General features: G+C 38.7%; 1 protein-coding gene across 1 annotated transcript in view; it reads left to right on the forward strand.

Moving 5' to 3' along the window:
- The window catches only part of ush2a (Usher syndrome 2A (autosomal recessive, mild)), a 229,409-nt gene that overhangs the window by 115,856 nt on the left and 92,525 nt on the right, over positions 1-21,028 (forward strand). Inside the window, 9 exon segments of the mRNA XM_030161277.1 lie at positions 1,204-1,359; positions 4,283-4,430; positions 7,541-7,683; positions 14,850-15,424; positions 16,785-16,954; positions 17,042-17,208; positions 17,320-17,408; positions 20,098-20,148; positions 20,150-20,433. Of these exon segments, the coding sequence (XP_030017137.1) occupies positions 1,204-1,359; positions 4,283-4,430; positions 7,541-7,683; positions 14,850-15,424; positions 16,785-16,954; positions 17,042-17,208; positions 17,320-17,408; positions 20,098-20,148; positions 20,150-20,433 (1,783 nt within the window).

Genomic DNA, 21,028 nt, shown 5'->3' on the forward strand with positions numbered 1-21,028 from the left:
CCTTCATCAGATACAACTGAAATGTTTGTGCATGAGGGTGTGTGTCTGTCCATCTAAATGCAATGACAAGTCTTGCGTTGTGTAATTTTCTGATCTCTTCTCTTTGACTATCCTTGCATAACCTCTACATGCAGACCTCTCTCTTCTCATTACTTTCACTTCATCTCAGTCTGTATTCCCTTCTAGTGAACTCTCACTCATTCTTTTCTCTTTTGTTGCATCTTTCTTCTGTAATTCACTTTTCTATAGCCACTGTGATGACTATAATAAATGTACTATAAAAATAACTTCTGTAGATTTATGGTACAGCAGAGGATTTCAAGTGGTGTACCAGGCCAGATGTGCCACTGGATTTATAACAACCAGGCAGTGTTATCATTGCAAGATAAAACTATACAAAGAGTTAAAACTTCACATCTCAGGTTATCCGCAATTGTGTAGCTTCTTTCCTCTACATCTGAATTTTACACAGATTGACAGTAAGGGACATGGTGCATTCAGGTGCACCTAGTAAAGTTATCGTTCAAGTGCACCTTATTATTACTTAAGGCGGCCTTAGGTGTGAATGTTGAGTGAATGGTTGTTCATCTCTATATGTCAACCCTGTGATAGATAGATAGATAGATAGATAGATAGATAGATAGATAGATAGATAGATAGATAGATAGATAGATAGATAGATAGATAGATAGATATTTACATGTATCATGCCATTCTTTTATTACATTTTTAATTATTAGATTCTCAAATCATAACAGTAACACATTGATTTCTACATAAGCAAATTTGTTAAATACTGTTAATTATTCTTGTACAAATGGTCCTCAATACTTTTCATTTTCTAGCTTTTTTACAGCAGCGTTTGGAATAACTAAATACTAAAGTGATATACATACCAAATACATATCCCTTTTGGCCAGCAGATTATTTACCTACCAATCTCTCAAAGTTATTGGTAAACACTCTTTGTACTTATTTCCCAATGCAGTGACAAATTCTATATCCTAAACATCCTCATAAAAAGGGGCTCCCTGTTTGTGCAGCTGATGCACAGTGGAAATTATTAAATAATATTTTGTGCTGTGACTTTTTGGCTTGCCTTTTTGCATCCATCGGACACAAAATCTTGATATCTACTTCCATATATGAAGCGTATTTGGGCCTTATGACTCTATTTCTGTGCATCTCTTGCTTTTCTCTTAGATGGTGATGGTGTGTTGGATGGAAATGCAGCAGCAGGGAGGTGGTTGACTGTGACAGATCTCCAGCCTTACACCAACTACAGCTTCTGGGTCAGAGGGTGTAATACACAGGGCTGCGTGCAGAGCCTGCCATTCAGCATCACTACACCACCAACAGGTAGTAACACATTGTAACACACAATACACACAAACACAAATGACTTTGTATTTTTTCTGACAATTCTAAATGTGAACACAGTCAATGTATGAGACCTGTTTAAGTATATAAAGTATAGGACAACTAAGAATTTATACTTCTGAAGCTTTTGTACAAAATGTGATGTGTTTGGTACAAATGTGATGTTTCAGAAATGTGAATCATGACTTTCTAACTAATGATTTATTTTTTCTCATGATTTGTCTGCTGAACCAACAAAGATCTGTGTGAGACTTCATGTAATCATAGTTCATAAATTCATCTCCAAGCTAAAACTTAACATGACATCAGGAAAGTCAGTGCCAATGTGGAATTCAGTGTGAAATCCATCTTCAACAGCCTACAGCATACTGTGTTTCTTTGAGCTAATTTGCACCATAGAGCCACAACAACACAAAACATTTTTTAGGACTTTGCACAGAAGAGCTGCAGCAGGGTAAACTGATTTATCTTCTCTTTTTTATTTCATCTTGTCATCAATCTTTGCTCTGAACAAGGTTGTACATGTTATGTAACTAAATGACAGAAATGTTGCAGTCACATTGCAAAGGTACAAGAGTTTAGTACACCCTTCATCATCATGTCCCTCACTAAAAAATGAGTACATTCTGATTAATATGGCTTTATAAATAGTTTCGTTTCTAACTGTACAAGCAGGAAATGAAGCATAGTAATGTTTTTATCTCATTACTCGACCCCTCGATTTTAATTCTACTTCTCTTGAACTGGAAAGTTCATTTTTATAGCTTCCTTTGCAAAAGGAAAAAAAAATTCAATGAGTAGTAGTGCGAACATGCACACACATCATTGACTGTGCTTAATGATCTGAACACATATTACTGATAATACAGAGTCTTTGTGTGTAATCCTGGATGTGTTTGTATGGGATTGTATAGAAGGGCGGCTGATGCTCACTGATGAATGTTAGAGCTGATCATTGTAGTCTGGAGATTATCGTAACTGGTACTACACACACACACACACACACACACACACACACACACACACACACACACAGACACACACACCTATTAATACTCAACTTAACTCTTTAAAACATGTAAACAAAAAGATTGAATAAATATAAACATGCGGACCACACCACACCCATAGCTCAGTCAGAGAACAACAAGAGACAGACTTCGGAAAGTTCTACTGTTCAAGTTCAAAACAAAGGCATAAGAAAGTATAAATTTTAAATACCAGACGTTTCCTCTCTTTCTATCTTTCTTTCTACCTCTGTGCCTCTGGCATCTCTTTAGACTTCTTTAAGGCAAACTGTCTTGATGCGTCCTTGTTCTATGAAAGAACAGAGAGAAGATAGCGGAGCAAGAGACAGAAGAGCAGAGGAGGAGGAGAGCAGAGAGAGAGAAGTGAACATAAAAGTGCATAGTTTAAAACGATTAGTGACACCTCTGATATTGTACCTGCTAACACAGCATGAGAGAGACACAGGCTCAGCAACAGTGTGTGTCTTTGTGATGTATGTTTTGTGTATGCGTGTGCACATGTGTGCATGTATACAAAGGATTTCTCTCTTACACACAATAATTTGGCTCATTTATATCATTTTATATTTAAAAGTGGATAGGAGTAGAGATCACCTTCTTCAATTCAAGTACATTTTCAGAATTTTACTTATTTACCAAGAAATTAGAAGATCCTTCACCTGTCTACATGAACATATTTTTCAATTTGTTGTGAGAACATGCATATTAAAATAGAACAATATGAGCAAAAATATTTTAATATCAGTTACTAAACAGAGAAAATCATGCATGTTTTTGAGTTCACTGGTTGAGTGTTATACTGCATATAAAAACTAATCACGTATTTTCACCACATAGTGTTCCCTTTGGATATTAAACAGTTCTCATTAGATTTTGCCCTAAATTTTTACCATTTGTGTGTTTCACAACATAGCATTCAGCCCTTCTCAGAGCTGGCAAAAAGGCCTATATGATTGATTGATTGATTGGTTGAACCTCCAACCATCGCTAATACATGAATGAAGGAAATGCATGGGTCATAGTCAGACATAGAGACATACACCTTCACCATAAATGTCTTGTTTATTCATGTTTAATGTTTTTTGTGTTATGACGTTGGCTAATGGGATTAATTTGTCAGTAGTCAACCATTCATGTGACAATTTCTGTTGGAAAATGATCAGTATTATTCTGAAGCAAATTCAGAGAGCTGTTATGATATTATGACATTTTGAGGCTTTTTCAGTGTTTCTGTATGGAACAATACTTGTGTGTGTTTGTAACAGCCATCTTAGTTCAAGATGTCTTCAGCAATCAGAGGCTTGTTGTAGTGGAAAGGAACCCATGTGTTTGATTGAAGGATCACTTTATACATCAGAGGGCTTACTCTTATTTTACATAGTCAACACTACTTCTGACTCATTTTCTCCTTTGATTTGTTGTCTATATCTCCTTTTTTTCCTTAGATCTTTTTGTTTTCACTAAGGGCACAGCTTGCCTCCTGAATCAAGATGTTTTACTGATTTTTCCAGCACTTACACTATGCTATCATGCTCAGGGGCACTGTTAAGAGCATGGGGTCACCATGAACATGTGTTGGAAATACAGATATATTTGTGGTTGTTTTATAGATATTGCTGCACTACTTTACTTGTTTGTTTGGGTTTTTTTGGTGGGGCAAGTACCTTACCTCCTTTTTTACCCTTACCCCTCTATTTACCTCTGTCACATACCCTGCTGATTTTTGTCTAGGCAAAACATGCAAAATAAACTTCTCTCTGCCTTTACTTCATTTGTGCTGTTTTGTTTGTATTACTCCATCTGTCCTTACCTCACCCTCCTATCTATCCATTCTTCCTCTTCTTTCAACATATTCTTTTTCCCTCTGTCCATAGCCCCAGACGGGTTGAGTCCTCCTGAATTGGTCCATGCAGCTAGTTCCAGTCTAAATGTATCCTGGTCTGCCCCTGCCCACGCCAACGCTCCAGGCCCACTTCACTACAGCCTGCAAATGAGGACGTCCTCACAGAGATCTGTGATAAGGTGAATGACAGAATCAAATTCACAGACAAAGCAGATGAACATTCAAGCATGATTATACACCACACGTACAAGTGCTCTAACATAGTGAAACTTGCTAATAAATGGTCATAAGAAAATGACAGATGCACATTCTCAGATACATATGTCTGTGGAGAACAGATCGACTCACACATATGCATACATATATATGTACATGCAGGTGCATTATGCAGCACAGCTGAAAATGTCACATCAATATGACAGACCATCAGAAAAACAGAGAGGGAATGAGCTGGAGAAGCAGGGGGTAGAGTCAAAAAGACAAAAAATCAAAGAGAGGGCAGAGGGGGAGAGAGAGAGGTAGAGAAAATGTGATAGAATAAAGAGAGAGAGGGTGTGCATCTGATATGTATTCATTACATGCTTCCTGACAACAAATTGCAATTTAATCCAAGAAGAGGAGGCTCTCATTCTGTGGTAATAAATAAATGACTAGCTACATGTATTATATATCAGACAGCCATGCCCTCCTCCTCTTCTGCTATGGAAATCTCATTGTTCTCTGATTTATTCATTCATTCATCCCTTCTATCCATCTGATGCTAAATGGTCAACGGTCCCTCATTTATGACAATATTCTTTTACTTTGTCCTAGATCCCATTGTACGATTATATGATATGGGGCATATGACACAGAAATATGCCAAAAAGCAGTCAAAAATACTGATGATAGTGCCATGATTATCAGTTTAGTCATCTTATAAAAGTTTCCTCTTGACACAAATCAAAATTATCCACTTTAATTAATTGAAAAAAAATCATTAAATATGAAAATTATTAGACAGCATATGCTTCTCTCATAAAATAAAACAAGCATATGTTGTTAATTTCCTCTTTTTTCACTTCACACTGAGCTTATGATTCCCACAGCATTCATCATAAAATGGCCATTGTTCACTCACTGAAAAGAGCTGCGTTTTCAAAAGAGTCCATATGCTGTTGTCAAAACAATGGATTTGTTCCAGATTTAAGTTTGTTTGACCAAACTAACAGCTAACAAATGCCATTGTAACAAGCAGGCATTATACACTGCCAGGCCAAAAAAAAAGTCACCACCTGAATGTAACAAAACAAATAGGTAAGATCCTTCCTTTGGATAATTACTGCAGTGATGAATATGTATCAGCTGCAACAAGTTATTTAACTCTAACTGATGCAGTGAGTGTCTTCTCTAAGGAGCGTAAAGATTGGGCTGTGGAGCAATGGAGAAAGGTCATGTGGAGTGATGGGATAAAGATGAGGTGATTACCCATCATGCCTAGTGCTTAAAGTACAAGCCTGTGGGGGCTATGTTATGATCTGGGGTAGGTTCAATTGGTCAGGTTGGTTCAAGTTGTGTTAAAAAAAGAGGTCATCTGATTACCTGAATATGATCAGTGATGAGGCTGGGATTGAGTACATGTCCCCCCCCCCCCCCGCCCCAGTGGCACAGGCTTATTTAAAGATGCCAATGCCCAGATACATCAAGCTCATTGGGCTTGTGAAACCATGGTTCAGGAGGCACAAGGCATCGTTTTCACTAGTGCTGGGCAGCGATTAAATTTTAATTGCAATTAATCGTGTGGATTTCTGCAATTAATCACGATTAATTGTATAGTTATGTGGGGGGAGGGGGAGGTTGCCGGCATCAAGAGCGTGTATTGCCTTTAAGTGATATTTCAGACTCGAGGTACTCCGGTGATAAAAAGTAATTCCACATTGCAGTGCTTCCAAAGCACATTGGCCTTCTCAACCCCACCATCTGAAGACGTTTAAAATGAAAATGTCAATGTAAAAGACCACTACTTTTCTCCATGTTTATGTCCCCACCAGTTTATTTCCGGTTGTGAGTGACTGACAGGAGTCTTAAGCCCACTAAGAAGTACTAATACTAATAAGCCCAATAATATGTGATGTTCAGTTGTTCAAAGCAAGCAAAGGGGGCCCTCTAGTGGTCGGAATAAGTTGCACTAATGTATGTTTTGTCCTTGCGGTGTTCCCGTAGCCAGTTCGGACATAAGAAGGAACTAACAGACATGTTTCTTTCAGTCTGTTTGCATGGCCCGAAAAACGTTTGCCTGTGAATATTTTATGTTCAGTTGTTGAAAGAATGAATAGTATAAATATCTCTGATGTGAACTTTTGTTGCTGGATAAAAAGATGTTGTAAATCTTAAGTTAATCTATAAATGCTAATCGTTAGTGTGTCTATGGATTTTCCCATTCAAGTTAGCATCGAGCTAGCGATCTTTTTTCCCATTCGTTTAAATGTATAATGCCATGTAAATGTACTAAGGCAATGAACAGAACTGAGACATATTTTGTATGTATGTTACAGTTTTACAGTGAGTCTCAAGTAAAAGATTTGGACAGAAGTTTTCAGCGTCCAGCTTTTCTTGGGAAACCTGTTGTCTGTCTGCCGAGCTATTCACTACACGCACACAAGCAGGGGCAGAATAATATGAGTAATAATAAAACGGCATTAACGTGAGATAAAAAAAATTGTAAAATTATATTTAATGAATGCGTTAATGCGGTAATAACGCGTTGACTTGCCCAGCCCTTGTTTTCACACATGAATTAGCCATAACAGAGTCAAGACCGAAAACCTAATATAGAACCTTTACACAGTGGTCCAACTCCCCCATCAGGAGTTGTCAGGAGACAATAATACATACCTGCACAGAAATACATTTTGGAATATTTATTTATGGTTTGGCATAAAAAATGTCATGCATTCTGTATGATAACATTGTGTGTGTGACTTTTGTTGGTACAGGCTGTGTATTACTTATGCTAACCACATGACAGGGACTCGAGGGAGCTGTCCAGTGCTGAATCTCTGCTGTAAGGCATCAAAGCAATGGTAGTGATGATTGCTAAGCACTTATACAACAGCTAGTAACTGGTGATGATACAACTATTGGACCTCTAAAACCAGGATATATGTACTTTAGATACATTTGTGCAGACATGGTTAAGTGTTGCCATGTTTATGTAAATTATCAGATAGTTTTGAGGGGCTTTTATTGCAGCACGTTGACCAATTTGAAATACCTGTGTGAAAATAAATGTGTTTTGATTCACTTCTAGGCTTCTGGAAAATGCCACAGACACCTTTTCCTTTTATGTGGATGGCCTGTCACCATACACACAGTATATGTTCAGAGTCATCGTTTCACACACACATGGGCAAGCTGCTGGCCCCTGGGCAACCCTGCGCACAGCAGAAGACAGTAAGTGCACACATACATATATATGCACTATATTTACTCTTTAACATCCTTGGTTATCACAGATTCATTCAGTTATATATATTCATGTCTTCAGTTTAACGGAGTAGTCCATTACTGGTTATGAACACTCTTGTCATTTGGTCAGAAACACTCAATATCATTGTTTATGGTCTACCTATTGGCAGCGAGTGTTGGCTTTGTTCTCTTTAATAAGTTGTGATGCCTGGGTGCTCGTGTCAGCAGCCCGGCCGAGTTTTGCAAGTGACTGGCTGGCAGGTGGCTGGCAGCATCTGGATGCGAGTTGGCTACTGCTGTCAGTTGGCTGTCGGCACTGCTGAGTCAAAGTTAATATTAAGGAGTCTGACAGACCAGATGATTTTAGGTAATGATCTAAAACAATAGCCTCACACATTAAACATATGGCATGTGGGGTGAGAAATAAGTCTCTGCCCAGTTTTCATTTATTCTGTTTAAGTGCTATATACATTTTTTATGTTAAGTGGAGGCAGTCAGTAACATGAAGGCAATAAGGAAGAGATAGAAAACACAACACAATGAGGAAGGTGGTGAAAAAACACTTATGAGATAGAGTGAAACACACTAACAGAATGAGATTTGCATACTGTAAGGTGTGTGTCTGTGTGTGAGTGACCTAGCCAGTGTCATTGTGGGCTAATTGCTGTAATAGAATCATATTAGCTACTGGAACAGCCTCCTCAGTGCTAAGTTATAAATTAATTAGTACCACACTATTATCACATACATTATCATTAAGCAGCTGAGATTTGCATACATTGGATACATGCACATGTACACACATTTAAATCTAGATGTACACAGTTGTGCAGTGTGTATACATTTACACATTAACATGAATGCAAATGCACTGTAACACACTGGTGCATGTGCACACCTATTCAGACACACATTGGCAGACATTTAGGATGCATTAAATTATGGCTGTGTGCTTTTCTCATTGCTGTGCAGAATTTAATTCCCTCCAGCAAACACATACACACACAGTGAACTCTCAAACAGTCACAGATTTTGTTACACATTTATACACAAGTCAGTTAAAATTTGTACCTGTACTTTAATGTGAAACTATGTGCTCTGCTCTCTCACTATATGTGTGTTATTGTGTGCATTAATCCATGTTTTTCCTTTGCTTCTTTGAGCCTCCATCAGGTTCCCTCATCCACATTCACACACACACACACACACACACACACACACACACACACACACACACACACTGAGAACATGTGTCTTGCACAAGCAGCTCCTTGTCCTCCATATCAATCACACACCACCTCATGCTCACAGGCAATAACACACAGTGGCTCCATGTAGATAAACCTGTCTCTCAATGAACATTTTCATAAACTGACACTATGACTATTGACTCTGTCGGTGTGGATTAAGTGTGAAAACATGTAAATCTGTGTTTTCAAAACTGTAATGCTTTATTTAATAGCATTTAAGCACAATATCATCAATTATTCTGTCAGTAAACTTGATAATGACTACAGGATCCATTTTTGTGTTGGGCTGCATGCACCAAAAAAATTATGTTGTCTGTGTTACAGTGCCTTATTAATAGATAGAGGCAGGAGATTTTATTAAGAAGGGATCCAAACCAATCACAGGAGAAAGCCAAGTGCAGCCAGACTGGATTTTCCTAAAGCTGATGTGTAATTTGTCACCATAAACCCTGTCTTCACATCATCATAGCACTGACAGGAATAGCTGCATTTTATTTCTAATCTCCTCTTATATACACTTAAAAATGACAATTTTTGGGAGCATTTTAGAAATGTCCCTCAGTATAATTCAGGTGTATAAGGTGAGTTGTAAGCTTTTTGTTATTTTGTTTCGTTTTAGTCCTATATATTCTGTGGCATTATTTTTAGTTTGAAGCATTAAAAAACACTCAAACATTAACAAAGACTGTGAGTGTGAAGACTTGCGAGGACATTTTGATTTTTGGTATGATACCGTCACCTGTCATGCCCTGTCTTGTAATACCATTTCACACCATAAGAGGTGTTGGGCTCAGAGGCTGCGAAAGACCTATAATAACGAACAATGAACTTAACAAACCTAGAAAATGCATCAATGGGTAACACTTTTGTCAAGTAATGATTAAAAATACTACTTACTTCCGCTAAGAAACCACACTTAGCACCAGGGAAAGAAATTACAGAAATATAACCAATTTATCACAGATGTGACGTGTTTATTGAGAAGAGGAACAATTGATATTGGCGATCTGTTTCTTATAGATCAGGCTGTTAGTTTACAAAGGTAGCTGATGTACCATTACTATTAGTATGTTTGGAAAGTCAGCTGATGGGTGATAAGTGCTGCCACCCACAGCTGGTAATTGGAGATGTATTTATGCACATTTACAAACATTTTACATCCAATACATTTTAAAATACACTCACTTTTTGTAGACACTTTTCTTTCTTCTGTGTAGGGTTGCAATCTGTAACCATGCAGGCGTTCCACTTTGTTACAGTGCTGTATATATGTACTATATGTTGAATGGGACCTTCATTACCGCTTCCTTTTATTTTTCTCTTGTCTGTTTTCCTCTTTCTTTTTAAAGGTTAGGGTTAGGTCGATCATTTCATTTCTGCTGCTTTCTCTGGGTCTCACTATTCATATTTTTTTGTATTTTTTGACCATAGAGTGCATTTCACCTTTTCTTTTTGACAGACTATCCCTTTAAGTATTAATGATAGAGGGACAGAGGAAAAAGTGAGGGAGAATTGAAAAAAAAAGATGATAAATGAAGAGAAAAAGCAAAGAAAGTAAAATGGAGAGAGCAAAGAGGTGAAATGAAGAATTCAAGGTAAAAAGAGGGAGAGAAGAAAAAGAGAAGGCTAAAGACTGAATAGAGAAAGAAAGAGACCCACGCTTCCTCCTTTCCTTTTTATCATTCCATTAAAGTTTTATATCCATCTTTTTAATGTAATTTGGTCCCTATGAATTCCTGCCGCTGCAGAACAGACAGACGGCTCCTGTGAACATAAACTCTAGCGGTGTTGGACAGCTCCCTTTCCTCTGTCTACTCCCATGTTCACACCAGCTAAGTGATCTAAGGAGTGCGCTTCTGTGTGTGAGACTTTGTAAGAGACATGTGTGTATGTGTGTTATAGAGCACTATAGAGTATGAGTAAAGCTACATTTTCACAAAATGATCTTAGAAAGTGTGCGTGTGTGTGTGTGTGTGTGTGTGTGTGTGTGTGTGCATGCATGTATGCAAGTGTGTGTTACAGAGAATGTTAAGAAAAGCACCGTTTTACCAAATTGAACTTAAAGCTGAGAGAGAAAAAGTAACAGAAATTGGGTCAAAGGTACTGACAGAACACAAAGAATTCATGTTATTTAATGAATGAGTGACTACATTAATGTAATATTATGTTACTGTATTTCCCTAGTAGTCACTAAGCTCTTTCAAAGAAATACTGAACTAATCTCACCATTATTTGCACATCAAAACAAAAGATGAATAGAATATTTAATGAATCCTATTATATTTCCTTTACTCATTACCTAAACATTTACATGCTGCTGTGTGAATGTGTCATGTTAAATATTAAATGAAGAAGAAAAAAAAATTGGTTTGAACATTATTTTCAAAAGCGTACAATTCTTACAGGCTTTTTTTATGAGGAATTATTTCGTATTTATTACACACTTTATTTCAAAATATATAGGTCATTCCGTACATTTAAAAGGTTACCTGTATTGATAAAAATGATGTTGAAAAAAAAAATGATTGAGTAACATTTCAAAGGGATGATGGTCACACAGTTACTTAAAGCTAATGTGCATCTCATATATTAATGATGTTATGGATACAGATCGCGCTCATGACCTTGGCCATACATCATCCTCTTTCCCACTTTCTCTCCTCAATGTCTTCTAAAGCAGCAATGACATTAAATAATCTGGACAAATAGTAAAGATACTGTATAAAATGCAATGTAAATTCTCACCGTATTGCTTGTCACGTTTTGACACCGTGTCGTGAGCATCTTGATAACAGTAAAGCCCAGCGTTTGTCCTCATTATGACTCCTAGGAGCCTCAACTCACCTTCAAAGGCCCAGTCACCCACATACACACATGCACACAAACACATGCATGCACACACAGGACCCTGCTCAAGGCTAAAAATAATACTCTTCCTCTTCTTTTCACATGAATACACACTGATGTACACACTAAAATATATGTGAACGGAGCCTTACCTACGCACACATATGCATGGGGTGCTAGATAGCATGTATACACCTACAAGTAAGCACACACACATGCAAACACTCCTTCCTCCTCCCCCCTCTCTGAGCCCTTGTCAGTTGATTGTGTTATTACTATGCTAACCAAATCCTTATAAATGTGATTTAAGGCTTGGTGGCCCCGCACTCCTGTTTTAGCCTTCTGCTACTGTGTTTTACTGGAGAGAGGAGGAGTAAGGGTGGGTGGCGTGGAGGGAATTGTGGTGGGAGGGTGGAGAGGGGCAAGATAGAAGGAGAGGCACAAGCAGAGAATACACCGGAGAGGCAGGGAGATGGAGTGAGGAAGGGAGGAAGAGCAACTGAGAAAAAAAAAGAATGAAAGATGGAAACATTGGCCTAGGTATGAGTGGAGAGGTAAGAAGGAAAGAACAAGAGAGGAAAAAGAGAGAGGGCTTGGTATCCATTCCCTCAACACTTGTTCCCTCCTGTCCAGAGAGCAGTAAAGCGTCAGTAAAATTTAAAAAAAAAAAGGAAAAAAGCATCACCTGCATCTTAAATGAAAATTTCAATTGAAAAACTTAACAGCCCTTCAAATTGCAGAATTTTACACGCGCCAGTAAAGCTTAAATAACACTCAACACTTAGAGTGAGAAGAGGGATGGGGGAGGGAGGACAAAGGGAGTGAGGGGAGAACAGGGGGTAACAACTGGGGTTATTCTGAATCACTAACACCACTGAATCAAGGTGACCAGATGGTGTTTAGATGTAAAATTATTAAAGTTAAATTCGATCTATCAGTAATCTGTCTGCCTTGTTTTCTATATATCTCTTGTCTATTTATGGAGAAGACAAACATCTAAATCAGACAGGCCAAAGAAAATGTATGAAGACAGAATAGTTGGCAGAAGGATGAAGACAAACTGTTAGTGAGACACCACGAAAAGACAAGTAAGCTCGCAGCAACATATGCAGACCAGCAGACGTGCATATAGACAGACAGGGAGACGGGCTCCTTGGTTATTCGTGGGGTTCAGTGGACCTTTGGTGGTAATTGAATCAGTGTGAGTGCTGAGTAGAGCTAGCATAAAAACCTGTTAACCTAAAAGGTCAACTCTCTGCATTGTTTATTTAGCAGGGAGACTGGAGAGAGGGAGCGAAAGAGAAAAAGACTGTGCCACAAAGGAGGAATAAGAGAAAAAGGAAGGAGAAAATGAGGTGGTGAGGAGAGGAAACAGGGAAAAATAGTCTGAAAAAGTAAAAAAAAGAGATGGAGGACAGAATGGGGGAGATGGAAATGGAAAGAAAAGTGGGTCGGTGCTTGGGCGACTTGTGATCTGTAAAATCAGTCAAGCTTTGTATCACCTTTTTTATGTGGTTGTTTATTTGTGTCAGAGGAAGAAAAAAACCTGTTTGTGTGAATGTGTATGTGACTTCTTGCATTTTACTGTATCTTTTCATGGTTACCTGATAGTACATCCGTTTATGTGTTTGTTTTCCTGCTAAGACACAAAATAGGATGGTGACAATCAGTAGAAATCAGTTTTATAAAATGACAATTTATTGACAGAAATAGTGTTTTGTGCACCATAAATATACCAAAAATTATACATTGTGAGAGGTTTTTCACTCTCAGTAAAACTATGATATGATGTTGCGTCCACTGATCCAGGACAAATAATGAATATGAGTCTAAGAAGAGCATTTATGAGGTTGTCTGCAAACCAACATACAACACACACACCCTCACACTGTCTCATGTGCATGCAAGCTGACATACATTTACATGTTTGCACACTTTATCTCATGTAGTCAAGCAGGCGTACTCTCAACTGCTCATCTTCCTCCAGTCTCTCTCTCTCAGTCTCTCTTACGCACACACACACACTTACGCACACACTCTGCCATCTGGGAAAGCCGTTAGCGGTTAGCGGTAGCACTTAGCGACGCAGCACGCTCCCTCAGTCCGCTCAGTCACCTTGATCTGCTTGCCCTTCACACAGCACCATTACCGCTATACTGCATCACTGTGGGTGTGGGCATGTGTGTGTATGAGTTAGGAAAAAGTGTGTGTCTATGTATATGGACATGCATCTGTGTGTGTCCATTATAGAGCAGTACAGTGGGATTTAAATGGTGGGGGAGGAGGGCAGAGGGGGCATTACCTTTAAATGAGCTACCATGGAGAGTCTAGTCATGTGCAGGTTCTTGCCCATGCGTGCACATGTGTCGGCTGTGAGTATATGTGTGCTACTGCGGCCTTTGAAATGTACATGTAAGGATCATTTTGCATTGTGGATGTGAGAATTTAAGAGTGAGCATGAAAACACAGTCAGCCTGAATCCAAAAATTAGTTGCAAGAAGATGCCACAGACACATTTGCAATGAGTCTAATCACCATATACAATGTCTACCACTGAGCAAATGACAAACATCCAATTAAACATGTAATTAAACATGCAGTCCCTCGCAATCAATCAATCACAATATCTTAGTTTATTTTTTCTTCCTTGTATTTACTAAAACTTGGTTGTATCAAAGTGTTTTCTTGCATGTGGGTGCAGATGTGTGTGTTGGTGTAGGGATTTTTGCCAAAACCCAATGAAAAGTTCACAGCAGTTGAGTCTTGCCTACTCTACACCTCCTGAATTCCCTGCTGAAAAACACAGAGATTCACACTCAGGGGGAGAAAATGAGAGGAAGAGATTTACTAATCCCTTGGATAGCAATGGTAAAATCAGTTTGTGTCCTTCTAATGTCATTAGCTGTGCAAAAAAGAAAAAAGAAGCCCCCTCCCCCTTTATCTGTGTCTCTGTCAAATCGGCAGATGTGCAAAAATACTTTTGTATATTTATCTTTTAGGTTTCTTGTCCTCCTCCTGTAACTCTTTTCCCTATTCTTCTAACCTCCCTCTCAGTTCCAGGACCAGTCGATACCCCAGTTGTTCCAGGACTTCATCCTCGAAGTGCAACAGTGACCTGGACTCCTCCCTTCCACTCAAATGGCATTATTGTCAATTATACCCTCCGCATTTACAACAGCTCAGTTCCAGGTTCCAGTTCTAGTTCAGTCTTGAGCTCCATCACACCCATTAACTCCCACACTGGTCTTAACACAAGTCCACTGTCCAGCACTGAAAGTGGGTATCTCAACACAGGCCAAAACTTCAGGCCAACCTTTAAACTGACCACTACAGGCTCAAACTTCAGTGAAACATCAGTCACTAGTTCAAACCTCCTCCCAAAGCCTTTCTCCAGCTCCAGACCTGGTGTTTCGATGGAAAACAAGATTGAGTCCACTACAGTGAGCACACGCCAAGACCCTGGTTCCCCTTCAGTCCACCACAATGAGCCAAGTACTATCTCCAGTACTAACCTGAATGTCAGCCACAGTCTCAGCACAGCCCCATTTCCCCTGTCAGTCACTGTTCCAGGGAACACCACCAGTTACACCTTCCTCAACCTCCGACCATACACAACCTACAGCCTTCAGGTATCGTATATTAGTTTGTTCAGCAGTGCACTGTACAATAATATTCATTAATTATGCCCAGACATATGAATCTATTTTCCTTTCTTGTTCTACTTCAGTAATGAATTTATCAGGATTGCAATTATGGGCTGTTCCCGACTATTAAAAATAAGTATTTGGCAGCCAGCAGAAGTTGATAGTTATTATTTACTTGTTTGCTGCATTTTGGTTGTTATTTATTCACCCTTTTGTGCCAGGAAAACAAAACAAACTAAACTGTTTCACAAGCTTCCAGGCCTTTAACATACTATGTTTGATCATACAATGTTCTGAAACAATATCTAATATAAGAAACAAACATCAGCCACTGCCATCTGTGAATATCAATTTATTTAGTGCAAGAGCTACAGCAGTCAGCAAGGTGAATATTATCAAATATATCCATACATCCCTAGAACATACAATATATAATACCAAAAGCTATAAAATAATTAATGTTTTCTTGCTGGATATCTAGTAGTTATTTTTTCTTTGTACATGAAAATGCCATAAAGACTGTTGACCAATTTTGGTATGTGATCTAATTAAGCTACTCCATGTGCATTTATTGTATTGATTTATTGATAAATGAAAAGTATCAGCCTTACACCATAACTAGTCACATATCATATAGTGTTAAAAACTGTTTTCCTGATAACTCTGGAGGTTATTTCCACATATTCTGGAATTGTCCTGTTATCTCCTCTTACTGGATGGATGTTTTGACTTCAGTCAGATCCATGATCAGAACAAAGACCAACTTTACTACTGATGTTATATATTTAGGAAATATACCAGGTGGGCTCAAGAAAGGGGAGATATTTATTGCAAATATTACTAGCTGGTAGTAAAAAAAGCAATAACTAATAAATGGCTTAAAAAAACAACCTCCAACAATCATTGAATGAAAAAAAAAAATCAGGAAATTCATAGTATGGAACAATTGACATTTTCTCTAAGATGCGCCTCTAAAATAGGAGAAGAATATTGGAAAAACTGGATGTCATACTACAACCTGGAGCAATGTTGATGTTTTTGTTGTTCTTTATCTTATTTATTTATTTATCTCAATTAATTAATTTATTATGAACTTAATTGACCATTAAGGACTCCCAGAAAAGGCTTGAAAGAAACATGGTCTTGTACACTCTGATAGAACGCATCTCATTTTCTATTTATATATGTTTTTTACCACTGTAATGCAAGTTTAACCTTACATACTGGCAAACTTCCTGATATGATGACCCTGTCTGTCTGTTTTTCAAATGTTCCTTTTTTGTTTGTTTTTCTTGTAATAATTTAAAATAAAGTATTAAAAAAAAAACTGTTTTCCATTTTGTAGATTGAAACATGCACCAGTGTGGGTTGTTCAGTGTCTGAGATGTCTTCGAGCTTCCGTACCCTCCCAGCCCCCCCTGAGGGTGTTCCAGCACCTCATCTTTACTCTGACACCCCCACCTCTGTTCTTCTGTCCTGGGGTGCACCGGAGTGGAGCAATGGACCTCTGGAACGGTGAGCAATAATCACAAACTCCTCAAGCTCTCTTAGATTTAACTGTATTTAAATGACTTGTGTTGCCAACTCTTGTACGTGGCACAGATGGGTTATAGAGCGAAGAGTTTCTGGGACCCAACAAGTTTCCACAGTAGGACATCTTCTACCAGACCCCTCCCCTCTTTCATTCCTGGACTCCTCATCTGCTCTCAGTCCCTGGACCAACTATCAGTATCGGCTTGTGCTTCATAACCAAGCAGGCATCACCTCAGGTCAGCCAACTTTTTTATTTAACTTTTAAATTTTTTTTCATTATATTTTTAGTATTTTGTTACCATTAAGGACTCACGCTTAAAATGGCCCCTTTTGTTGCAATCTTGCAGGGCCATGGGTCAATATCACAACCAGACCTTCTCGTCCTGCTGGTCTCAGTCCACCGAGAGTGTCTGTCTTAGGGCCTGAATCCCTCCAGGTAATGACCCTGTGTTTTCACTTGTTCTTTTACAAATACTCCTGAGTCAATGATTGATAGTACTACATAGATACATCCAATACGTGTTAGAGTATCTCAGAATCAGCTCATTTAAGTTAAAGAAGTGATTTAAGTGCAAAATACAATAAAACTTCATGGAAAACTCTCCAGTCACTCAGTTTGACAGTGTTAGAAAAGACAAAGCAATGTCAAACTGATCCCTCTGTCTTTCCTTTCTTGGGATTTAATGAGAAAGAAATACATTTCAACTCAAGGTCCCCTTCAGAAAATGGGAGGGGCTGTGACCCTGTCTAAGGCAGCTTCCTTCCTGTCGGCCATTTTGAAGGAGGGGCCAGAATTAAGCTAATCCTACATGAAGGCCCATCAATGAAAGCCACAGAAACAATATTGTATGCATGCACTCACATTCACATGCACTCACAGCCCTGCACTAATGCTAACTGCAGAAAAATGCTAATGCTGTCATCATTTCAGAACCGCCCCTGTCATCTATGCAGCGGCACAGCTTTAGGGGTCACAGGTCCGAGAGGGAAAGTGTCCCTTCCTGGTTGTTGCTAATTGGACAGGCAGGCAGGCTGTTTCCTGGTTACCAACTGACCTTGACAACAGAGAAGATTTTGAGTAGCTTTCAGCTTGTCTAAGCAATTTATCCTCTTTTTAAGAGTATATTTCCTATGCATTAATAAGGCCTTGCATTTTTCTCTTACAGTATATGTTTTCTGTTTTTATTTTGGCTACTTTATTGGACAGTACTTGTTAATGTTAAGGATAAGAGTAGTATGTACAGTAATTGACACTTCCAGTTCAGTTTAAAAAAGTTATTGAATGTCTGCTTGAGCACAACGTCAGTCATCTTCGTTTTGCAGGGATCAGATCAGATGACCAGATGAAATTTTATTCAACAAACCTTGAAAAAATTGTTCATCTTCCCAAAACATATATATATATATAATATGACTTGCCGTCTTCATAATGGTTTTACTGTGACTTTTGCCTGATTACTTTAACTAATGCCAGAAAAATTGTCAGATTTTTTAAGACATTCTATGTTATACAACACTAATATTCACACCAATCCTCAAATGTTTGCCAACATCTATTATTTTACAAAGTAAGATGTAGCAAGTCTAATAGTTGGTTACCCACAAATCATGACCAAAAGACTAAAAAGAATGTGAAATCCACAGCCAAAGTCCTGTGAATTTGTATGTAAGCATAAATGTGACTGAAGGTGCTGACGTATCGCAGAGTTTGGCCAGTATTCAGTGCCTTATAGTTTTTTTCTGTTTAAAGACAAGAATATACAGCATATTGTGTCCTTACACACACCTATTCTCTCTTACTCTAAACTTAAACCACTGTCTCTGTCACTCATACACACACATACAAGCGTACTGTACTGGCCTTAGCCCCAATGCTCTGTGTCAACCCAGGGTCTCTGCTGTCTTCACCATCTCCAGATTACATCAAGCTATTCAATCTGTAAATGACTTCCACCACAAAGCACACCCAACACGCACTTGGGGAAATGAGCTACCTAACTCAACATGACCCTTCCCATATGTATTGTGGTGTGTGGCTCAGACTGTGCGTGTGTGTCCTGTATCACCTCACAGTGTCACTTGTTAAATGAATATCAAGGTTATATGGAAAATAATTATTCTTGACATTCATTCATAATACTCTCATCAACACTGACCACTTAATACCTATACTCATAAGTCCCAACGAGGCCTGAACTGATCTGTATGTACATGACAGTTTGTAGGTGTTAAGCACACATTTTTAGTAACACAGGTGTGTGTGCAGTTTTTGAATCAAAGTGTTTGTTTTGTGTATATGTGTGGATGTATTAGTAAATGTTTGTGTGTAATATGCCACACATTTCAAGAGGTGTGTATTGTTGTGTTGTTTGTGTATATGTGTGGGCACTGTTACTTGTGTGTGTGCCAGTTTCCTTCATCTATTCTGAAATGCTGACAGACTGAACAGTTTCCAAATCAAATGCAGTGCTCAATGACAGCAAGCTTTGTTTTTGCATGCAGCAATTCCATACCAGCAGCTTTCATTATTTTAGCATAGTGTTTGTGCATGTGCGCGCGTTAGTGTGTGTGCGTACACCCTATTTTAAATTCGATGAAAGGAATCCTCGCTGCTCGAGTCAAAGTCAGGTTATCTTTCACCACAAGAGAGTTGAGTGCACACACAACCACACAACTACGTATGTGACCATTCTAAAATGTACATTCACATATCCTGGTGTCAAAGTATGCACCCGCAGTCGACCTATATGATACCAGTGGTAATACTTAAACCTGACCACACATGCATTAACACTTTAATGCAGATATTCATTTGCAAACTGCAAGGTTTACATACACTCTGTCTCTCTCTACTCACTCACTCATTCTCACACACACACACACACACACACACTATCCCATGACTTCCTGTAGTTCATCCATCTAAAAGCTTTTGGCCGTCCTTAGCATGCCAAGAACATTTAAAATGCCTCACCAACCAATGAGATGGCTCCTCTGGGATAATGATAGGCAGTTAGAAAGGATTAAGCAAAGTATAGTTTTTCTTTGTTTCCCACAAAGTCTATCTAATTACTATATTTCAGTGAAATATCCTAAATCTAAAACGTCTAACGCTTTTGTTTCAGGTCACATGGTCTCCCCCTCTTATTCCCAATGGAGAAATCCATGGCTATGAAGATCCGCTTCCCAGAACCTCGCATTTTCCATGACAGTGGCAACACTTCAGAGCTCAACATCACAGTAACAGACCTCACTCCATATACAAACTACAGTACACTGTACTGGCCTGTTTCAAAGGGGGATGGATATGTTGGAGGATGCACCGAAAGCCTTTCCAACTGCAGCTACCACTTACCCACAAGGCCCAAGACCTTGCACCACTGACAGTAGTGCCGGGTCAGTGAGTCCTTTTTGGCTGTATCCTGGGAACCACCAAGCAGGCCCCAATGGACCTAATATCAGTAAAATTCTGAATAACACAGAAACAATGTCTGTTTTGAACAACAGGGGCAATAATAACCTACCAAAAGTCCACGGTCTACTGTGTAAGATTTACGGGAAAATACGGTACACTATTGATAACTGTACTTCATTAGCGTATTATCACCTGTTATCGTAGCTCTGTGACTGTAGTTCAGCCTCGTGCCTGTTTGAAATCTGCGGATTCAGCTGAAATCTGCAACCTCACCACTAATGCCACTAAATCCTACACAAAGCACCTCTAAGTGAAGGATATACAGAGCAAAAGCCCCGCCCCTTCTGTTGAGCCCCATTGATCTAACTTCAGAAAACAATGTCAATGGCAAGATATTTTTTTTCCATCTTTTGACTTGTGCCACCATTTACCCATAAGATGTCTGGAAATTAAAGATAATTAAGATAAGAGTTAAGAATGCAATTTGTTATAAAGACAATAAAGTAAGATGCTTATATGTGAAATGGCTCGGTGGACTGCATGTGATACATGTCACCAAAACTAAAACTGCCATTACATGAATGGGTTCTTCAGAAGCTATTTGAAGAGGCTTTAAGAGAGGTGGAAATCAGTACAAGTCT

This window comes from Sphaeramia orbicularis, chromosome 3 (genome assembly GCF_902148855.1).
Source record: "Sphaeramia orbicularis chromosome 3, fSphaOr1.1, whole genome shotgun sequence".
Classification (NCBI taxonomy): domain Eukaryota; kingdom Metazoa; phylum Chordata; class Actinopteri; order Kurtiformes; family Apogonidae; genus Sphaeramia; species Sphaeramia orbicularis.